The sequence below is a fragment of the Hyperolius riggenbachi genome, chromosome 8 (genome assembly GCF_040937935.1).
Source record: "Hyperolius riggenbachi isolate aHypRig1 chromosome 8, aHypRig1.pri, whole genome shotgun sequence".
Classification (NCBI taxonomy): Eukaryota; Metazoa; Chordata; class Amphibia; order Anura; family Hyperoliidae; genus Hyperolius; species Hyperolius riggenbachi.
In genome coordinates, this window is record NC_090653.1 from 36,162,722 (window position 1) to 36,184,249 (window position 21,528).

The 21,528-nt window shown below is 46.8% G+C and overlaps 1 protein-coding gene across 1 annotated transcript in view; it reads left to right on the plus strand.

Annotated features, from left to right (window-relative positions):
- Nucleotides 1-18,902, plus strand: part of LOC137528721 (class I histocompatibility antigen, F10 alpha chain-like) — a 38,512-nt gene extending 19,610 nt beyond the window's left edge. Inside the window, exons 3-7 of the mRNA XM_068250232.1 lie at nt 1,765-2,043; nt 3,618-3,893; nt 6,961-7,059; nt 10,774-10,803; nt 16,545-18,902. Coding sequence (XP_068106333.1) covers nt 1,765-2,043; nt 3,618-3,893; nt 6,961-7,059; nt 10,774-10,803; nt 16,545-16,570 — 710 coding nt within the window. The 3' untranslated portion in view covers nt 16,571-18,902. The remainder of the gene's footprint in view (nt 1-1,764; nt 2,044-3,617; nt 3,894-6,960; nt 7,060-10,773; nt 10,804-16,544) is intronic.
- Nucleotides 18,903-21,528: the final 2,626 nt, after the last annotated feature.

Here is a 21,528-nt window from a genome sequence, read left to right on the forward strand (position 1 = left end):
AACCGTGTCTGTTAGGAGAAACACCATAGACTTGGAGCCCCTGAGCACCGGCCAGTTTCATTGTTCTTCTAGCTCCCCCACCTGTGGGAATCCAAGTCGCACATTCTCCCTATGTCCCAGGCATAGCAACATACGCTATCCTGGAGGCTGATGATGCATCTGTAGTGTCGGTGGTGCTCTGTAGCCCAAGGGATCATGTATCAATCCATGCCAAGCGACAGAGAACTCCTGGTGTGTACAGGGCTATAGATAGCCCTCATCAAGAAGATTGACCAAAGGATCGGTTGATCAGAGATCTACAAATGTCTACTCATTGTGGAGCTGATGGATTTGATGTGGTATCCCAGATTAGGCAGATGCAGTCAAGTGAATGGTTTGGAGTGGCACACCTTTCCAGGTAGCTGGGTGGATAACCTGGGTGGCAAGCAACACCAATCCAATGCTATAAAGTCCAAAGTAGGTTAACACTCAACGGTTTGTTTAAAGTTGAATTAATTTTTCAAAGCTCAAGTCAACATGAAGTTTCGACAATTATTTGGGGGGCCACGTAGGGGCCCTTTCATCAGAATAAGTGCAGATAAACGTGTTTGTTTGCACTTATTCTGAGGAAGGAGACCCGCCATGGCCCCAAAACATTTGCCAGAACTTTGCGTTGACACATGCTTTGAAGAATTCAATTACTTTGGCTTTAAATAAACTGTGGTGTGCTAACCTACTTTGGACTTTATTGGATCGGGCAGATAATCTACTCACAAGTTAAGCATGGTACACACTTTCAATTATAATTGGCCAATCACTGATCAATTTTACCGCCTCCATGTAGTATGAGGGTTTACTTACACAATCTGCTCATAGTATTTCATACCTGTCCATACTACATTGAGCAGTGATTGGCCAACCACAATTGAAAGTGTGTACCAGGCTGAAGGCTGCACACACATCCAATTTAGATTTTTACAATTGTACCACCTCCATGTAGTTGCGTGCGGGCCAGCAGGTTTTTAATACTATAGCCAGATTTTGTAGGTAAGCTCTCGTTCTACATGGAGGTGGTAAAACTGTCCAGTGATTGGCCAATCAAAATTGGAGGTGTGTTTGTACCCTAATCATTACACAGGGATCATGGTTAATCTCCAGGCTGTGTTTATAGTCAGAGAAAGGCAATGGCATACAAAGGAATCTGACTGTCATACAAATTACATGCAAATTATGTGGTCAAATCAGAGGCACTTGTGGCCTTTCTTGATTAATCCAGTTTGAAGCTGCTTATCATTTTCATTTGAGCCAGGCTGTGAAGTCACTACAATAATCATCTGACTTCAACTCCGACTCTGACTCCTCAGTTTATGAAACCACTGACTCCGACTTCAAGGTACCCAAAATTGCTTAGACTCTGACTCCTTCGTTGAATACATACCAGGGCTGTGGAATTCGGTACAAAAAAATCAAACGACTTCTCAATTATGAAACCTCCGACTGCAGGTACCCAAAAACTGCTCCTACTCCTCGACTCCGACTCTACAGCCCTGATTGTATATTATTGGCCATTTCTGTTTATAGCGAACCCTCTCATGAATACAAGGTGACCATTGTGACTCTGGGATGGACAGTTCCAGTACACATCACATCTCCATCATCCAATACTGGAAATATCAGGAAGAGGAGGAAATTGTGAAAAAGTGTACCTGTCGGTCCACCCCAGTACATCACACACATGACCGCACACGCTCTGCTGCCATATAACATGTTCTGTGCTGTCTGCAGGGATCCATTGCCTCCAGTGGATGTACGGCTGTGAGCTGAGAGATGACGGCAGAACTGCGGGGTACGATCTGGATGGGTACGACGGCAGAGATTTCATCTATCTGGACATGGATAGTGGCGCACACATCCCAGTTGTGTACCAGGCTCATCTCACTATACAGTTATGGGACAGTCCAGACATGAGGCTGGGGGAGAGAATGAAGATTTACCTGGAGAATGAATGTCTGGAGGAGCTGAAGAGACACATCAACAATGGGAGAGAAGATCTGGAGAGGAGAGGTGACTGTGCACCATATATACAGTATATAATGATAAAGTGTATCCCTTCTGAGCATTCACATCAGCGATGCAGCCTTAACCCCCTTGGCGTTATGATTATTTCCAGATTTTAGGGTCGAAAAGCAGTGCAATTTTTTTCTCATGCTTTCAGACCCTAAAACCCGGAAAAAATCATGCTGCTAGGGAGATCTGCAGCAGCCCAGCACTCACTCACCTCCCTGGGATCCAGTGCTGCAGTTTTCCATCCGTCCTCCAGGGGGAAACGCTGTAACTCTGTAGTGAGATTTCCGGCTGTCATCATCAGGACAGACAGAAATCTCACCAGGGGGAAGCAGATCCTTGGAGAAGAGGAAGAAGAATGACGGCCGACATCGGGATCCCCCGGGAGGTAAGTTAAAACGCCCGCTGCGCACATTGCTCTGCATAGACCTCCCAGTGGCTACCATGAGTTCAGCTCGGGGTTAAAGGTAAAGGAATCACTATCAACATGTTTTGTTTTTTTCAATTGAGATAGGAATTGTTTGGGAAGTGCTGCTAAGTATGGGTGTATACATTTAAATTCTTATCTCTTTGTTTACTGTTATCAAATTCCTTTCACACTTCAGTGATGGCCAAAATCTGATGTACTACATCATTAAGGAAGGGGGATTCCCTCACACTGCATCTGTTAACCTTGTGTGTGAGAGAAACCTACCGTATGTGTGAGAGAAAGCTCTCACTGCCTGTCTCTGAGAGCTTTCTGCAGAGAGGAGAGGAAATGTATCTTATGTGCAGCATAAACATTTGTAATACTGTAGTGTGTGAAACCTGATACTAGATCCATTGCTCTGCTTTACTGTTACACTGTTCTTAACATGTCAGACTGCAGAGATTCGCCAATGCAAATGAGACATTCCAAATGTAGCTAAAATCTGCACACAATGAATTACAGCTTTTGCCTCTGGTAAAAAGTAGGACAATGTTTACACAGCTGCTTAGACATTGTCATTTTAGAACATTTGGTTTGATAGTGTTCCTTTAAGCCCTGATGTGTGATTTATTTAACTACAGTCCCATAGTGTGTGGAGTGCCACAAACATATTGCAGGCTTGGTGTTTAGCATGCTGTAATATGTCAAGTGACTGATGTTTTATTGTTCCCCTCTAGCACTTGTTTCTTCTGCCCATCACTGCCTAAAAGTCTTGGAGTTTTATTAACTTTGATCCTATCGGTTATAGACATTCATTGTACTTCGTGCAGAGCACACACAGCGCCCCCTCCTGTGCCCCCAGCAGCCCCTCACTGTGTTCTCTCTCCTGTCAGTGCAGAGCACACACAGCGCCCCCTTCTGTTCCCCCAGCAGCCCCTCACTGTGTTCTCTCTCCTGTCAGTGCAGAGCACACACAGCGCCCCCTTCTGTGTCCCCAGCAAATCCTCACTGTGTTCTCTCTCCTGTCAGTGCAGAGCACACACAGCGCCCCCTTCTGTTCCCCCAGCAGATCCTCACTGTGTTATCTCTCCTGTCAGTGCAGAGCACACACAGCGCCCCCTATTGTGTCCCCAGCAGCCCCTCACTGTGTTCTCTCTCCTGTCAGTGCGTCCGGAGGTGAAGGTGTGGGGCCGTCAGCAGCCAGACGGGGTGACAAGACTTCAGTGTCTGGCGTACGGGTTTCACCCCCGAGCTGTGGATGTGAAGTGGGTGAGGAATGGAGAGGACCATATTCCTTCAGATGAAGCCAGTCCCATCCTCCCCCATCCTGACGGCACCTATCAGACCAGAGTCAGCGTGGAAGTGCCAACAAGGGAGGGCGACACTTACTCCTGCCATGTGGAGCACAGCAGCCTGGAGGAGACCATCACCGTCACATGGGGTGAGTAAGTATGGTCTTAAAGGTTTGTACATTTCAGTTGAATAAATGCCTAACCATAGTCTACTTTTAAGAACCCAATTGCTGGATTTATTTTTAGGTTCCAGAGAATAATCTCCAAAATGAGACAAAAACCGAGAGCCAATCGAGATCGCTTTGCAAAATTGGCCTCAAACTGATGGACATATGTATATTACTAAAGGTGGACATACACTGGTCGATTTTGCCATCAGATTCGACCAACAGATAGATCCCTCTCTGATCGAATCTGATCAGAGAGGGATCTTATGGGCACCTTTACTGCAAACAGATTGTGAACCGATTTCAGCCTGAAACCATTCTCAATCGGTGGTGGTGGTGCTGCTGCCGCACCGCTCCCCCTCCGCCCCCCGCATACATCACCTGCTCCGCCGGCGCGAGTCCCCGCTGTCACTGCTGTCTTCTTCTCCGCTCTCGTCTGGTCTGGTCTTCGGCATGCTTCACTTCTTCCTGCCCGGCAGGAAGTTTAAACAGTAGAGCACCCTCTACTGTTTAAACTTCCTGCCGGGCAGGAAGAAGTGAAGCATGCCGGAGACCAGAGCGGAGAAGACAGCAGTGACAGCGGGGACTCGCGCCAGCCATAACAGGTAATGTATACCCGCTGTATTGCGTCGGTCGTCGGGCATTCGAACGCCGCTATCGACGCACTCCCGAACTGCCCTTCTGGGACAGTTAGAGACACAAGCATATGCTTTGTAATTATTGGCAGTTGAAAACAGCTGTAAACAGCTATTATCCACAATGCAATGAGGTTCACAGACAGGAAACTGTCAGTACCATGGTCCTGACATCACACTGTGGGAGGGGTTTCACCACAATATCAGCCACACAGAGCCCCCTGATGATCCATTTGAGAAAAGGAAAAGATTTCTCATGGGAAAGAATGTATCAGCTACTGATTGGGATGAAGTTCAATTCTTGGTTACGGTCGCCGGAGGTTTAATGGAAGTGAATGGAAGCAGCGGGGAGCTTTTACATACCTCCCGGGTGATCCAGATGTCGGTAGCCCTTCTATCTCCTGTCCTCCAAGGCTCTGAGTCACTCTGGTGAGATCGCCGTCATTGATCTCACCAAAGTGTAACAGCGCCACCCGGTGGATGAAGGTAAAATTGCAGCGCTGGAGCCCAGGGAGGTGAGCGAGAGCAGTGGCTGCTGCTGGCTTCCTGGCAGCATGATTGTTTCCTGATTTTAGGGTCTGAAATGTTCATAAAAGACCCTAAATTCTGTAAATAATCATCCTGCCAGGGAGGCTAAGAGATTTCAGCCTTTTCCAGGGTCATACTCAGGGGCGCCGAGAGGCACCAAGCAGACCACGCGGCCGCTTGGGGCCTCAAGGTCTTAGGGGCCTCGGCGGCACCGTGACGGCGGCGTGACGTCACTCTTTTCCCGCAGCCCCGCGGGGCTGGCAGAGCAGGGCTACGGGAAGATGGCCGCCGCCGAAGCCCTGCTCTGGAGACTATTTATGTCTCCAGTACAGGGCTTCGGGTGGCCATCTTCCCGTAGCCCTGCATTCAATCAGCGCGGGAGATTGGAGGAGGGAGGGAGCTCCGTGGGAACTGCGCGCCTGAGGAGCCGGCCAGGAGAGGAGACGGGGAGAGAAGACTTCTGCCAGTGCCAGGTGAGCAAATTCTTTTCTTTTTGCAGCCCTAATTGCGTTTATCTGCTGAAAATGTGCCCTAATTGTGTTTATCTGCTGAAAATGTGCCCTAATTGCGTTTGATTTCTGCTGAAAATGTGCCCTAATTGCGTTTGATTTCTGCTGAACTGTGCCCTAATTGCGTTTGATTTCTGCTGAACTATGCCCTAATTGCGTTTGATTTCTGCTGAAAATGTGCCCTAATTGCGTTTGATTTCTGCAGAAAATGTGCCCTAATTGCGTTTGATTTCTGCTGAAAATGTGCCCTAATTGCGTTTGATTTCTGCTGAAAATGTGCCCTAATTGCGTTTGATTTCTGCAGAAAATGTGCCCTAATTGCGTTTGATTTCTGCTGAAAATGTGCCCTAATTGCGTTTGATTTCTGCTGAAAATGTGCCCAAATTGCGTTTGATTTCTGCTGAAATGTGGCCCAAATTGCGTTTGATTTCTGCTGAAATGTGGCCCAAATTGCGTTTGATTTCTGCAGAAAATGTGCCCAAATTGCGTTTGATTTCTGCAGAAAATGTGCCCAAATTGCGTTTGATTTCTGCTGAAATGTGGCCCAAATTGCGTTTGATTTCTGCTGAAATGTGGCCCAAATTCTGTTTGTTTTCTGTTGAAATGTTGCACAAATTGCGTTTGTTTTCTGCTGAAATGTTGCACAAATTGCGTTTTTATTTTCTGGTGTCTGGGGTAACTGTTGCTGCATTTATTATTTAATGGTCATAGTTGGCTATATTTGCTGTGCTACGGTTAAGCTCCGCCCATACAATGTCATGGCCACGCCCATCCTTCGGCGCTGCGCGCGCCTCAATCACCCCCACATCCATTTTTCCCCGCAAACAGCCCCGCCCCAAGCTCCACCCACATGGCATGGCCACGCCCACTTATGCGGGGTAGCCACACCCATTTTTCGCCACTTACTATAGTCCGCTTGGGGCCACAAAAACCTTAGCTGCACCCCTGGTCATACTGAACTATGGTGGGTGACTGCACAACCTCTTATGCTGGCTCCACGCTATGCTGCATTGGGAACGTGGACAGTTACAGCAAATCTGATGTATGATCTGCTGTATCCATTCACTTTGGTTATGGTTGTCCGTCAGACAGCAAGGAAAACCATTGTCTGCGTGGTGTCTGAAAAAGTAACGCAGGGGGGCGGGGCTTTGCATTCAACTACCACAACGGACACAACAGATATGTTAAAAATGGACATGATCCTAAAATAACAGGATCTTGGTCCCCAAGCACAATGGAGGGATGGAGGAGGGGATGGGGCCTAGGTAAGTATCTAACTTTTACATTTTTTAGGCGCCAGGTTCACTTTGAGGTAATTCTGATCTCTTAAAATATTGGATCTCGGCATTATCACATCTCATTTTGTGTCTCTCTCAGAACCCGACAATGGCCTCCATCCTGCTGTGATTGCTGCTGCTGCCATCTGCTGTCTGCTTGTTGTCGCTGCAGTTACTGGTGGAGTCATTGCATATAAGAGTAAGTATTACCCCAGAGGATTTTAAATTCCCAGAGTTTATTTTTTCCAGTCTATCAATTTCCCCCCTGAGGCTGCAAAACTACAGATCCCTCTTTCACTGAAATCTGATTGTAAAGGGATTGATTCCTTCCACACACAGCACTCTGACTCTGAAATCTATTGAAAGCCAGTTAAACCAAAATGCTATGACTTGTGGATAATCACTGCTCCTGCCCCACCCCACTTGACCTAAAACTTCCCGCCCTGTCCGATTGATACTTCTGAAGGATTTTAGGCCCAAATCAATTGGAATTCAATCAATCGGTCATGATGGCTTTCTGGCAGATTAGTGCTTGAATCTGCCACTAATCAAACTGCAAAATCGATGCGTCTATAGCCTGCTTAAAGGACACATCCAGGGCAAAAAATTTTAAAAAATTAAATGTAGTTCGGCCTTCCTCCAGCCCCTGGCAGCTGTCCTGTGCCCTCGGCTCGTCACAGCTCTGCTCCCTGCCGGTGGCCCGGGCTCCCCTCCGGTATTAGAGGCCTAGTTCCGCTCCACAGTGCGTCTCATGTAGTCACGCTGACAGACTGTACTGTGCAGTAGTTCTGCGCCTGTGCAGTACAAACCGGAGGACGTCAGTGTGACTCCATGAGCCGCACATTGGAGCGCAAGTAGATGTCGACCTGGCGAGGTCGGCATCTGCACCGGAGGAGACTGGGAGCCATCAAAGCTGCAGCGAGGGCCCAGGACAGCTGCCAGGGGCTGAAGGAAGCTTGAGGTAAGTTGATTTTTGTTTAATTTTTACCCTGGACCTTCTCTTTAACTTTCCATTTTATTGTATACGAACGGCCACACAAAGTATAAAGCCGGGGTTTCCCATGAAATGACTGCTGGGCCAGCCTTAAAACCTTTGTGCTGTAATTTGATGTACCTTAGGGCCTGAGCCCACTAACATAGTTGTGTCCACCTCTGTCCCTTTTCCACATCTGTAACATTGATACTGAAAAATTAACCCATCTGAATTCTACAGGCTGTGAGCATGGAGGAGTTTCTGCAACCTCTGTGAGTTGGTGCCAGTCTGCTTGAGTGCCAGCCATTCCGCTTTCTTCTACTTTTGGGTACACCTTAATATATACTAAGTTCTGTATACAGGTGGTCAGTTTTTGTTCCAAGAGATTGTAAATTGAATTGGTTTGTAAGTTGAGTCCTGTGTTAAATTTTACCTAAAGCCAAGTAAAGAAAATGAGTTTCACTTACCTGGGGCTTCTACCAGCCCCCTGTGGCCATCCTCAGTGATCCTCTATCTCCCCGCCGCGGCTTAGTTTCGTTTTCCACACGTCTCCTTGTTTGCATTCCCGTCCGCAATAGCATCCTGCGTAGCAGCAGTATGAGAAAACCTGCGCAGGAAGTTCTTGCGGACGGGAATGCGAACAAGGATACGCGTTGACTGATCCGTGCAGGCACAGTGGCCCGCTGACTCCCAGTCGGCAAAACTGAAACAGCCGTGGCAGGGGAACAGAGGATCATTGAGGACAGCTGAAGGGGGCTGGTAGAAGCCCCAGGTAAGCGAAACTCATTTTCTTTACCTGGCTTTAGGTTTCCTTCAACCACATAATGACCGCCTAATGCCGATAGGTGGCTGCTGGTCGTTTGTGGGTTTCCATGGAAATGGCCGCACGAAGTTAACAGAGGGTGTCTCCGTGAACAGCCTGCGAACCTCCAATCGCGGCTCGCAGGCGAAATGTAAACACCCGGGGAAGAAATCCCCGGTGTTTACATCCTACGGCGCTGCTGTCGCAGCAGCGCCGTAAAGCAGATCGGCGATCCCCGGCCTCTGATTGGCCGGGGATCACCGCCGTCTGATAGGCTGAAACCTATCAGAGGCGGTACAGGACGGATCGCCGTCCTGTACCGCCCATAGAAAGGAGGAGAGCAGGGGAGGAGAGGGAGGGCAGAATAGTGCTGCGGAGGGGGGCTTTGAGGAGCCCCCCCCCCGCTACACACAAACAGGCGGCGCCGATCAGACCCCCCCAGCAGGTCATCCCCCTAGTGGGGAAAAAAGGGGGGAAGTCTGATCGCCCTGCCTCAAACCTGATCTGTGCTGTGGGCTGAAGATCCCACCCAGCACAGATCAATGAAAATTCACGTGGTCCTTAAGTGGTTAAAGGTAACCTAAACTGAGAAGGATATGGATTTTTCCTTTTAAAATAATACCACTTACCTGACTCTCCTGCTGATCCTGTGTCTCTTATACTTTTAGCCACAGCCCCTCAACAAGCATGCAGATCAGGTGCTCTGACTGAAGTCAGACTGGATTAGCTGCATGCTTGTTTCAGGCCTGTGATTCAGCCACTACTGCAGCCACAGAGATCAGCAGGACAGCCAGGCAACTCTTATTGTTTAAAAGGTAACATCCATACCCCTCTCAGTTAAGGTTCCCTTTAAACATGGTGAAACGTGGATAGATGCTTTACATTCGGACAACTCTGGGCTTTTAGGTCTCTTTCAGATGGACAGTTGACAGGCAGTGAATTCATGGAGTCATGGAGACCCATCTGAGCACGGCCACAGCTGCGATCAGATGCGACCTATTACGGCCCCTCTATCGCTGGGTTACACCATCGCATGTCCGCTCTTGGCATACATGGTGTTATAACCACTGCACTGTAGCGTGTGGAGGGATAAATCTGATAAATCCCTCTCAGATCAGATAATGATCCCAGAGGGCCGAACAAAAAATGGGAGCCACAACCAATAGAATGCCATGGATGAATTCAGTGATCCGAGAGGGATCTCTCTGTTGGCCACTGTGACTAGGGTGTGGCCATCTTAAGTCTCTGCTTTAATTGAAGAGACTCTGTACAAAAAAAAGTGCCCCTGGGGGCTACTTACCTCGGGTGAGGGGGAAGTCTCTGGATCCTATCAGGGCTTCCCCCGTCCTCTTCTGTCTCACAGTGGTCTCATTGTGCCCCTCGTAAGCCACAGCCGACAATTTGTCAGTGTGAGTACCCACCAGGGCATTTGTTTTTATACAGATTCTCTATACAATCACACTATACATTAAAATGATTTGATTTTCTCGATTGCTCAAAAATAAATTCTATTGTTTAGTAATAGCTAATCAACAAATCTTGATCAGTTTTATAGAAAATTCCACAAATGACCGGCTGGGCATGTTGAATTGATCATTTTAAAAAACTGAGGCAAAACTGAACTGTGTATGGCCACCTATACACAGCCAAACAATTCCAAATACAGTACAGTCCTGGTTATCCAGGACTCAGGAAACTGGCAGTCTCAACTAACCGGCATCCCTGGGAGGGGAGAAAATGGGGGTGTTCCTTTCAGAGTTTGCAGAGCACAGCTGAAACGACTCCAAGTGCCGGTGTTGTTCAGTCCTGCAGCTGTCGGCTGTTCTGTACTGCGTTGATGTTTGGCTCCTGGAATGTCACCTGAACTGCATCTGGTCACATGCACATGTAGGGGACGCAGCAAAGCAGCTGCAGGACTGAGGAAGACCAGCCCTGGAGGGCTTGTAAGTCTTTTGCGCTGTGCTCTGCAGTTTATCTGGAGGGGGTTAGTGTTAATTTTACGCTGGTTGTTTGACTTCTCGAGCAACTGGCAAGAACATGTATCAAGCACCAGGCAATACTGTATTTTTAATCAGATTCTATCTAGCTCATACTTGCTGATTTCTGTTTGTAATTCTATAACTGTTTTATATTTGCAGGGAGAACAAATGGCTACAGGGGCACCAGCAGTAAGTAGCTCCTTATGTGTCATTCCTGCAGGTTATTTATGTGTGCAGAATATGTCCTCCATTATTGTGTATTGTTGTCATTATTTACAGTGGTGCTTGTAAGTTTGAAACCCTTTTGTATTTTTTTATATTAATATAAAACGCTCCAGAATATAAGACACTCCGAGGGTTTAGAGGGCAAAAACTAAGAAAAAATACTAAACCTGGTGCATCCATGTTCCAGGATCATCTTGTACATGTTCTCCCCCCAATTGGTGTCCCCGTGTGTCCTCCTGTGTCCCTGTGTGTCCCCTTCTATCCCCATGTGTCTCCTTTTGTCCCCCATGTGTCCCCATTGTCCCCGCTCCACCCGTGTGTCTCCGCTCCCCCACGCTGTCTCTCCCTGGCGTATAATTAGCAGTGTAGCGGCAACATGTCTCACCTAATCCATGGCTTCCTCTCCTGTCTTGCACGGCTCCCACTAGTGACGTCTTTTGTTGATGATGTGATCAACAGAAGCCATCACTAGAGGAGCAGTGCGAAAGAGAAGAAGTCTCTGATCTTCGTGGGAACCATTGATTAGGTAAGACGCACTTCTGCTACACGTCTAATGATACATGGGGGAGCAGACACAAATGGGAAGGGGAAGCAGAATACTGGAGGGGCCAGGGACACACTGGGGACAGAAGGAGGGTTCATATCGGTGGGCGTTAGTAAGTTAGGGATTCCCTTCATTCTGTATGTAAGACTCAGGGACTTTTTCTCCCCATTTTTTGAGGCCAAAGACATCATCTGATTTTCAAACAAAGTCTTATAAGTAAATTAAAAAATCCTTGTTAAAATAACACAAAAATTATATCTAATCATGTATTTATTGAAAAAATTAAAACCTACATGTGTGTGGCAAAAGTACTGTATATACTCGTGTATAAGTCTAGAAATGTAGGTCTGATTCACTTAAAGAGAACCCGAGGTGTGTTTAAAGAATGTTATCTGCATACAGAGGCTGGATCTGCCTATACAGCCCAGCCTCTGTTGCTATCCCAAACCCCATTAAGGTCCCCCTGCACTCTGCAATCCCTCATAAATCACAGCCGTGCTGTGAGGCTGTGTTTACATCTGTAGTGTCAGTCTCAGCTGCTCCCCCGCCTCCTGCATAGCTCCGGTCCCTGCCCCCATCCCTTCCCTGCAATCAGCAGGGAGGGAAAGGATGCAGGCGGGGACCGGAGTTCTGCAGGAGGCGGGGAGAGCAGCAGACTGACACTATAGAGATAAACACAGCCAGCTCTGACAAGCTGTTTGTCAGCAGCGTGGCTGTGATTTATGAGGGATTGCAGAGTGCAGGGGGACCTTAGGGGGGTTTGGGATAGCAACAGAGGCTGGGCTGTATAGGCAGATCCAGCCTCTGTATGCAGATAATATTCTTCAAACCCACCTCGGGTTCTCTTTAATAAAAGTATAGGGGTCGACTTATACATGAGTCACAAGCAACACTGAGCACACTGTGTGTACCAATTGTTACATTCCCATTTGCAGCAATTTACCCTGTAGCAAGTGGCACTTTCTTGATAAAGGAACTGCTAAGAAAACACAGGTCTGAAAGTCCTGGCCACAACAATTAACAAGGAAAAGGGGGGGGGGGGGGGGGATACTGGGCTGCATAAAAGGGAGTGAATAATTGCAGCACTTGGGGGGCCTGGAGGAGGTATGGGCTGCACTTAAGGGACAGGACGGGATATTGGCTGCAATACTGTATGCAGTGCAGTTATTAACCCCTCAATGAGACCCAAGTGCATCCATTAAGTTTGCTGGGTAGACTTATACTTGAGTCAATAAAAAATTCCAGCTTAAGAGGGTTGAATATTGGAGTCGACTTATACACGAGGTCGACTTGTATTCGAGTATATACGGGTAAGTGAATTCTTATAATAATATAATTTGTAAGTGAGGTGTTTTCAGTCATTAGAAGGCCTCGTTCACACTTGGTATGTTTTTGTGCGCTTTTCAGAGCGCATTGCCCTGTGCGTTCTGCAAGGTATTGATTTTCCCATGTAATTAATGTGTCTGGCTCACATCTATGCGCTGCGCTGAGCTGCGTTACAAAAACGTAGTGTTGCATACATTTCTATGCGGTGAGCTGTAAAGCACATATAAGTGTATAGAAACGCATCCGTTTTTTTTACCCCTTATTAAAAAAAAATACATTTTCATATAAAAACAAAGCTTTATTAACAACTGCTACTGCTACAGTAAGCAAAACATGCTTAAAAAAAGCACACCGCAACGCACTGAAACGCGCCCTAAAGAGTGTACAAACGCATGCATTTTTCATCATGCGCTGTGACATGTTTCTCAACGCACCCAGTGTGAACGAGGCCTAGGGCCCTGTTCACACTGGTGACTGTCGGCTGCACATTTAGCCAATGCTAAATCCTTCTCTTCAAATGAGCAGAAGACCGTTCATTGGTTGGCATTGGTTCCCATTGTTCCTTTGGATGGAGCCCCCATAGGGTAGAGTGTAACCACAGAACGCACCCGCTGCTGGATGCTACACGCAGCACCTCAGGAATTTTGATTGAGCCCTAACAGTCAGGTACAAGTGACCCTGTTTTATTTAAAGGAAACCTGAAATCACTTACAAAAAAAAGTTACTTACCTGGGGCTTCTGCCTGCCTCCTGCAGCCACCCTGTGCCCCCGCCGTCATGGAACAATTCTCTGGTCCCCCCGCCGGGGCTAAGTTTCATAAGCGCAAATCAATGGCCTCTGTGCCTGCACGTTCGCATTCCCCTAGCCGGGAGCATTAGTGTTGATCGAACAGTGTTCGCCACTGTTCGTTCTTCCCCGAATAACGAGGTGTTCGGGTTCGGCTCGAGCTCATCCGAGCACGGTGCTCGGCCGAACAGCTGGAGGGGTAGCGGGAGGGAAGGGGGTATTGGGCCTAGTGGCGGGGAAGGGGGACGGACCCCCCCCCCCCCTCCCTCACCTAAGTCCCCTGACCTCCGCTCCCCTCCAGCTTTAAAAAGTTAAGTAGCATCCGCTACTATTAAGAGGTAACGGGCGGGGATCACTCACCTCTTCCGGTTCCAGCGTGCGTTCCACTGACGTCACTTCCTGCAACGCCGCCCACTGTATTGTAAGTGGACGGCGTTGCAGGAAGTGACGTCAGTGGAGTGCACGCTGGAACATGGAAGAGGTGAGTGATCCCCGCCCGTTACCTCTTAATAGTAGCGGATGCTACTTAACTTTTTAAAGCTGGAGGGGAGCGGAGGTCGGGGGACCCAGGTGAGGGAGGGGGGGGTCCGTCCCCCCTCCCCACCGCTAGGCCCAATACCTCCGTCCTGCCTGCTACCCCCTCCAGCTCTGCGGCCCCCCCATGGCTCGGGTCCCAATAGACTTCAATAGGGTTCTGTGTTCGGCCGAATATGCCGAACATCTGGACGATGTTTGGCCGAGCCGACCCGAACATCTGGGTGTTCGATCAACACTAGGGAGCATCCTGCGCAGGCACAGTACAAATAAACCTCATACTGTGTTGGCGCAGGACGCTCCCAGCGATGGGAATGCAAAGGAGGACGCCCACAGTCAAAGCCACACAGACGCAGTGGTCATCAACTTGCAAGTCGGCAATATCGAAACTTAGCTGTGGCAGGGGACCGGAGGATGGATCTGTGATGGCAGGGGGCTGGCAGAAGCCCCAGGTAATTGAAACTATTTTTCAGTAGTACTTCTGCACCTGCGCATAATGCTTCTGTCTACATGAACGCAAGTGGCTGCCGACCTTGACAGGTCAGCTGCTGCAATGGAAGAGATCCTGGGCCACCAGCTGGGAGCCGTTTATTGGCTGTTGCAGTCATCAAGACTTGCCTCAGCCAATAGAGTGCATTTACAGAAAGCAGGTTAAGCTGCAGAGTGCCTCTGTCACACTGCATATGGAAAACTAAGTGCGGGGGGGGGGGGGGGGAAGCTGCGGGATGACGCTGATCAGAACTGATCAGGTTGCTGCTGATGTGTCTGATTGCGCTGCCCTTCAAATTAAAGAAATAATCAAAATAAAAAATAAACAAAAATCAACCGTACCTGGGGCTTCTTCCAGCTTCTGGCAGCCGTCCTGTGCCCTCACCGCAGCTCCGCTCCCCACAGGTGTCCCAGGCTCCCCTCAGAGGCCTAGTTGCGCTCCACTGTGCATCTCATGTAGTCGTGCTGACATCATCCGTACTGTACTGTGCAGGCGCAGTAGTTCTGCGTCTGCACAGTAAAATCCGGATGATCAGTGGGACTCCATGAGTCACACATTGGAGCACAAGTAGATGCTGACCTGGCAAGGTTGGCATCTGCACCGTAGGAGACCGGAAGCCACCGGAGCTGTGGTGAGGGCACTGGACGGCTGCCAGGGGCTGGAGGAAGCCCGAGGTAAGTTGATTTTTGTTTATTTTTTAGCCTGAACCTTCCCTTTTAAAGTTGCGGAAAATCATGTGACTTCTTACAGGGCTTTTTAACACATGTGCAGATGAAGTCATTTTAAGCTGCCCCCTAGTACTATGCACACTGCAGCACTTCCATATACTGTACAGTGCCAGAGCACAGGTGCTGCAGTAATGAATGAAACTGTAGTGGTGAGATACATGCTCTGCCCAGCTGGATCCTGGGCTTGTTTCACGGAGTTCACCCTCAGCATCCTTCCTCTTGTCTCTGTCTATTAGAGACAGATCTGCGGAGTGCGGAATCATTGTGCTTGGTCAGACGTCTTTTGAAGTATGCAGCCAGCGCGGGCTGTGACATGCCTCTGCCTCCCCTCCCTCTCACAGGCTGTTCGCTCCTGGCTCCTTTCCTTTCAGTGAAAAAGTTTATAGTTACCAGCCCAGCTACCACAGTAAGAAACTCCTTGTGCTTTTTACTGCTGTGATTGAGAGAGCTCCGTTCTTAGTGCGGACTAAGCACGCCTGAACTTACTCTGCGCTGGGAGGGCAGCTCCGAGTCCGCAGAAGCACAAGCTGAGCTGCTGTAGCCTGTTTGATTGTGCTGCCGCTTACAAAGCAAGGAAGTGATGTGTGCGCATGTCAGGGCAGCATTGAGGCAGCACAATCTGACATTACACAGGCGCAGTTTCCGTGCAGAGCGCGGCTGACAGCTCTGCTGCGTACTTCGTAGTAACACACTTCCACACCAGACGGGTTTGCAGCTCAAGACCTGGAAGCCTGTACCAGAATCCCGCAGGGACACCACTCCCACAACCAACGGACTGTATAGCAAAAGAAGGAGACGGCACACTGTTCGCTTCTTCAAGTAAACTGTATTGTTACAACAACCTACAGCTTACAGAGCAGACCAGACACACAACATGTTTCGGGCTACACCTGAGGAAGGGCGTAGCCCGAAACATGTTGTGTGTCTGGTCTGCTCTGTAAGCCGTAGGTTGTTGTAACAATACAGTTTACTTGAAGAAGCGAACAGTGTGCCGTCTCCTTCTTTTGCTATACAGCTCTGCTGCATACCCCTGACTGTGGTCTTGCGTACTTCCTGGGGTACACGAACCACGTGCTGAGAATCTCTCCTTTATAGGATCTGAAGGCTTGCCTCTTCTTAGAAGAGGTTCGCCTCAGGTACACTTTAAAAGGGTTCACTAACTTGAAAGCACCACTGTATGTCATATAGCTGTAGTGATACTTCAGCAGCCCCCCTTATTAGGTCTGTACGCAGAGCAATCTCTACACAGAATGTTGTGTTTGTGATGCAGGACTAAGTGTTGATTCTTCTTTTGCAGCCGCAGAGACCAACATAAGGGTCTGAGTCTCCATCAGCTCTAGAGATACCAGCACAGAAGAAACCAGATGAGTTTAGACTTTTTATAGCGTGCATTTCATGTTAGGCTTCTCTTATCCATGCATCTGATGCATTGCTTGTTCAAGAAAACCTCCAATGTACTTTATTCTTTATCAGATGAACATAGCATTTTAGGGCATTTTGGGTGATCATGGAAATATCTTTCATCAGCCCAGTTGGTCGAAAAGTTTACCAGGTGAAATTTGCACTTTTGGAACTGAAGATCTGCTGGACCCCAAGGCTGGGATGATTAGAATCTGACCACTTACCTGGAATCTGACCACTTACCTGGAATCTGACCACTTACCTGGAATCTGACCACTTACCTGGAAACAGTCATTGGCACTCATCACTCTCTTGGAGGGCTGGATTATCCATGCGCCCCTTTATCACCACCTCTCATACATTTCATTTTAACAATGCCTGTGAAATTTTGAATGTGAACTGCTAGTGGGGTATCACAGACCCCTTACCAATCTTTTTGTTGGATATAAGCTACCGGTCAGGTTTAGGAAAACCCTTCCCACTTCAAGATCATGTTCAGTGTCACAGTTTCTTTCGATAACAGTTTTTCAATAACCCTCCTTCTTGTCATCATATGTTGTGCCACATGATGCATTTGCCGTGATTTTGAAAGTGAAACTCAAACCCTTCCTTTGTTTGAGCTATGATACACATCCATAAATGTGTTGTATCTGCACGTTTTTACTCCTACAGGCATACACATAATCTTGCATTATAACAAGTATAGGACATTGCATTTGATTCACAAAGAATGTTATTTATTTGTGCTTTGGTTCCTCACTAGTGGTGGTTTATCACTAAATAATACATTTTTATGTCAGTACGCACAGGTTTTTACCTCATGCTTTATTTTAAATATTATTTTTTTCTGTTAAGAATTTATATGGTATTTAATGGAACCCTGAACACAAGTAAAACATGCAATACTTACCTATAACTGGGGCTTCCTCCAGACCCGCCCCCCCCCCCCCCCCCCTCTTACCCAGTCTATGAGGTCCCTCTGCATTTTCTGGGCTCCCTCTATTCTCTTGCTTGTGGGTCTGTTAGCTACGCGACCCAGCCAGGAGTCGTGTGCAACTGCACATGGAAGTCTGTGCGCTCACGCGCCTGTTGGCGTGCGCACTCTGCGCATGCGTGGCTCTTGAAAGGAAGTCCCATCCTGTAGGCGCAAGCTGGGCCGCGCATGTGCAGCACACGACTCCCGGCCGGGTCGCGCAACTAACAGAGACACTTGCGGGAAAATAGAGAGCCCAGAGAATGCCAAGGGACCTCACGGAATCACTGGAGGAAGCCCCAAGTAAGTTCAGTATTGAAATTTTTTACTTGTGTTTATAGTCCCTATAATTTATTTTTTCAAGAATAAATGTGATATTTAATTAATTATTGTAAGAATTTAAGTGTCTTTTTTCCCAAGGATTTATGTGGTATTGCTTCTTTATTGCAGTATATGAGTATTGAAGCCAGCTGTGATACAATCATTTGTTATACGTGTATGAAAACTGCAGTGCTTTTATATTGTAAAACAAATGTGTATAAAATGTGTGACTATGGCTTTTAATCGCTTAATATGGGAAACACTTACCGTGCATACACAGACAGTGCAAGTTAATTTTACTGGGAGTTATGCAAACTAAGTAACATATAATAATAATGATGCAGTTTGTGTAACTTGCACGTTGTTTGTGTAAGGCATGTTATGCAAGCAGTGTATGTGTTGTCTGTCAGCAGGGTGGAATAGTGGATAGCACTCTCGCCTTGTGATATTGTCCCTGCCTACCAAGCAGGATATGAGCGTGCAATCTCCTGCAAAATGAAGCCCCAGGACTTAATCCGATCGGCGTTAGGCGGCCCTGGGGCTGCTGTCGCGGCCCCACCCATCGGTGTGACGCAGTCGGCAAGCAGTTAATACTACAACCCACCCATCCCATCCAACACTTTGTGACCTTATTTACTTCTGCACGCCAGAGTCATCCCATACAAGATGTTAAATAAAAATTGCATCCTATGAGACAATAGGAGAGACTAAGGTCCTAAGAAGCTCTTCTAATCCATAAGTAGCCTATTACATCTAAAAATACCAAAGTAAGTATTAGTGATGGTCATGTCTAGGAGAACTAATGGAGAAGCATGTGATTTACATGTACCAAGGGAGTTAAAGACCAGATCGTTTTGTAGGGATTAGTGGATTAACCTCTCAGTCGTTTTCACTTTATGCATCCAAGCAATGTTCACCTCCCATTCATTCGCCTATAACTTTATCACTACTTATCACAATGAACTGATCTATATCTTGTTTTTTCCGCCACCAATTAGGCTTTCTTTGGGGGGGGGGGGGTACATTTTGCTAAGAGCTACCTTACTGTAAATGGATTTTAACAGTAAGAATAAGAAAAAAATGAAAAAAAATCATTATTTCTCAGTTTTCGGCCATTATAGTTTTAAAATAATACATGCCTCCATAATTAAAACCCACGCATTATAATTGCCCATTTGTCACGGTTATTTCACCGTTTAAATTATGTCCCTATCACAATGTATGGCGACAATATTTTATTTGGAAATAAAAGAGCATTTTTTTCGTTTTGCATCCATCACTATTTACAAGCTTATAAAAAAATAAAATATATAGAAATATTTCATCTTTACATAGATATTTAAATAGTTTAGAGTCCAGGGGTCTCAAACTCAATTTACCTGGGGGCCGCAGGTAAATTGTACTCCCGGCCGCGGATTTGGTAGCCCAGGAATCAATGAATCGGGCTATGGTGCCTGATCACTGATTCCTCTCGGAAGCTTCGCTTTTTCTGAGTCTATGTCCCTCTAAGCGTACATTGCCATTCTTTAAAGAACGATTGTCAACCACAAAATCAAATTCCATTTACCCACTGCTCTGTGTTCATTATGCAGCTCGCAGCCTTACTCTGCATTGCAAGCATTACAATCTAATCAGAGGTGTTTCTGCTGTAATAAATCTTATTTCAGTCAGCCTGGCTCTATTCGGTACATTGCCAAGGAGAAGGTAGCTTGTCATCACCCCTCCCACATTCCTGCGCCTCACTGATTGGCTAAGGGCAGTTCAGTCAGAGGGAATCAAGATGGCAAATGCCTGAAACAGAATTCTCTTAATTTACTATATTAAATTAACTGAAATCAAAACATGGACAGTACAATATACTGTATCTGTTATGTAAGTGGAACAAGTAGTAATCTACTTATATATGTTTTATTTTTTCTTTTCCTGGCATAGTAAGGCTGACCATGCTGCTTTAAAGAGGAACTGTCGCATCTTAAAATTTAAAACACATACAAATATGAGGTACATTTCTCCCAGACTAAAATGAGCCATAAATTACTTTTCTCCTGTGTTGCTGTCACTTACAGTAGGAAGTAAAAATCTGACATTACAGACAGGTTTTGGGCTAGTCTATCTCTCCATATGGGATTCTCAGCATGGCCTTTATTCTTTATAAAGACACTCCTTGAAAAAGATTTACATAAAGATGCTGGCCAGCCTCCCTGCTCGCTGCACACTATTTTGGCAGTAGGACGGAGCAACTGCCATTCACTAAGTGCTTTTAAAAATAAAGAAAACCCTGAGAACCCCCCTATGAGAAGATGGGCTAGTCCAAAATCTGTCGGTAATGTCAGAATTCTAATACTTACTGTAAGTGACAGCAACATAGGAGAAAAGTAATTTATGGCTCATTTTACTCTGGGAGAAATGTACTTCTTATTTGTATGTGTTTTAAATTTTAAGATTTTCGCGACAGTTCCTCATTAAGGTACATAATGCACTTGTCCTAGTATTGTATAGTCAGCACCTATTCAACTTCAGATAGGAGTGCTATTTCCTAGCCGTCCTTCAGTACTTCTGGACCGTACAATGTAGTCATCCAGATTAGGTCAGCACCTCCAAAGGAATAATACCTTCCAGATAAGGTCAACACCTCCAAAGGAATTATACCTCCCAGATAAGGTCAGCACTTCCAAACGAATCATACCTTCCAGATAAGGTCAGCACCTCCAAAGGAATTATACCTTCCAGATAAGGTCAGCACCTCCAAAGGAATTATACCTCCCAGATAAGGTCAGCACCTCCAAAGGAATTATACCTCCCAGATAAGGTCAGCACCTCCAAAGGAATTATACCTTCCAGATAAGGTCAGCACCTCCAAAGGAATTATACCTTCCAGATAAGGTCAGCACCTCCAAAGGAATTATACCTCCAAGATAAGGTCAGCACCTCCAAAGGAATTATACCTTCCAGATAAGGTCAGCACCTCCAAAGGAATTATACCTCCCAGATAAGGTCAGCACTTCCAAACGAATCATACCTTCCAGATAAGGTCAGCACCTCCAAAGGAATCATACCTTCCAGATAAGGTCAGCACCTCCAAAGGAATTATACCTTCCAGATAAGGTCAGCACCTCCAAAGGAATTATACCTCCCAGATAAGGTCAGCACCTCCAAAGGAATTATACCTCCCAGATAAGGTCAGCACCTCCAAAGGAATTATACCTCCCAGATAAGGTCAGCACCTCCAAAGGAATTATACCTTCCAGATAAGGTCAGCACCTCCAAAGGAATTATACCTTCCAGATAAGGTCAGCACCTCCAAAGGAATTATACCTTCCAGATAAGGTCAGCACCTCCAAAGGAATTATACCTCCCAGATAAGGTCGGCACCTCCAAAGGAATTATACCTTCCAGATAAGGTCGGCACCTCCAAAGGAATTATACCTTCCAGATAAGGTCAGCACCTCCAAAGGAATTATACCTTCCAGATAAGGTCAGCACTTCCAAACGAATCATACCTTCCAGATAAGGTCAGCACCTCCAAAGGAATTATACCTCCCAGATAAGGTCAGCACCTCCAAAGGAATTATACCTTCCAGATAAG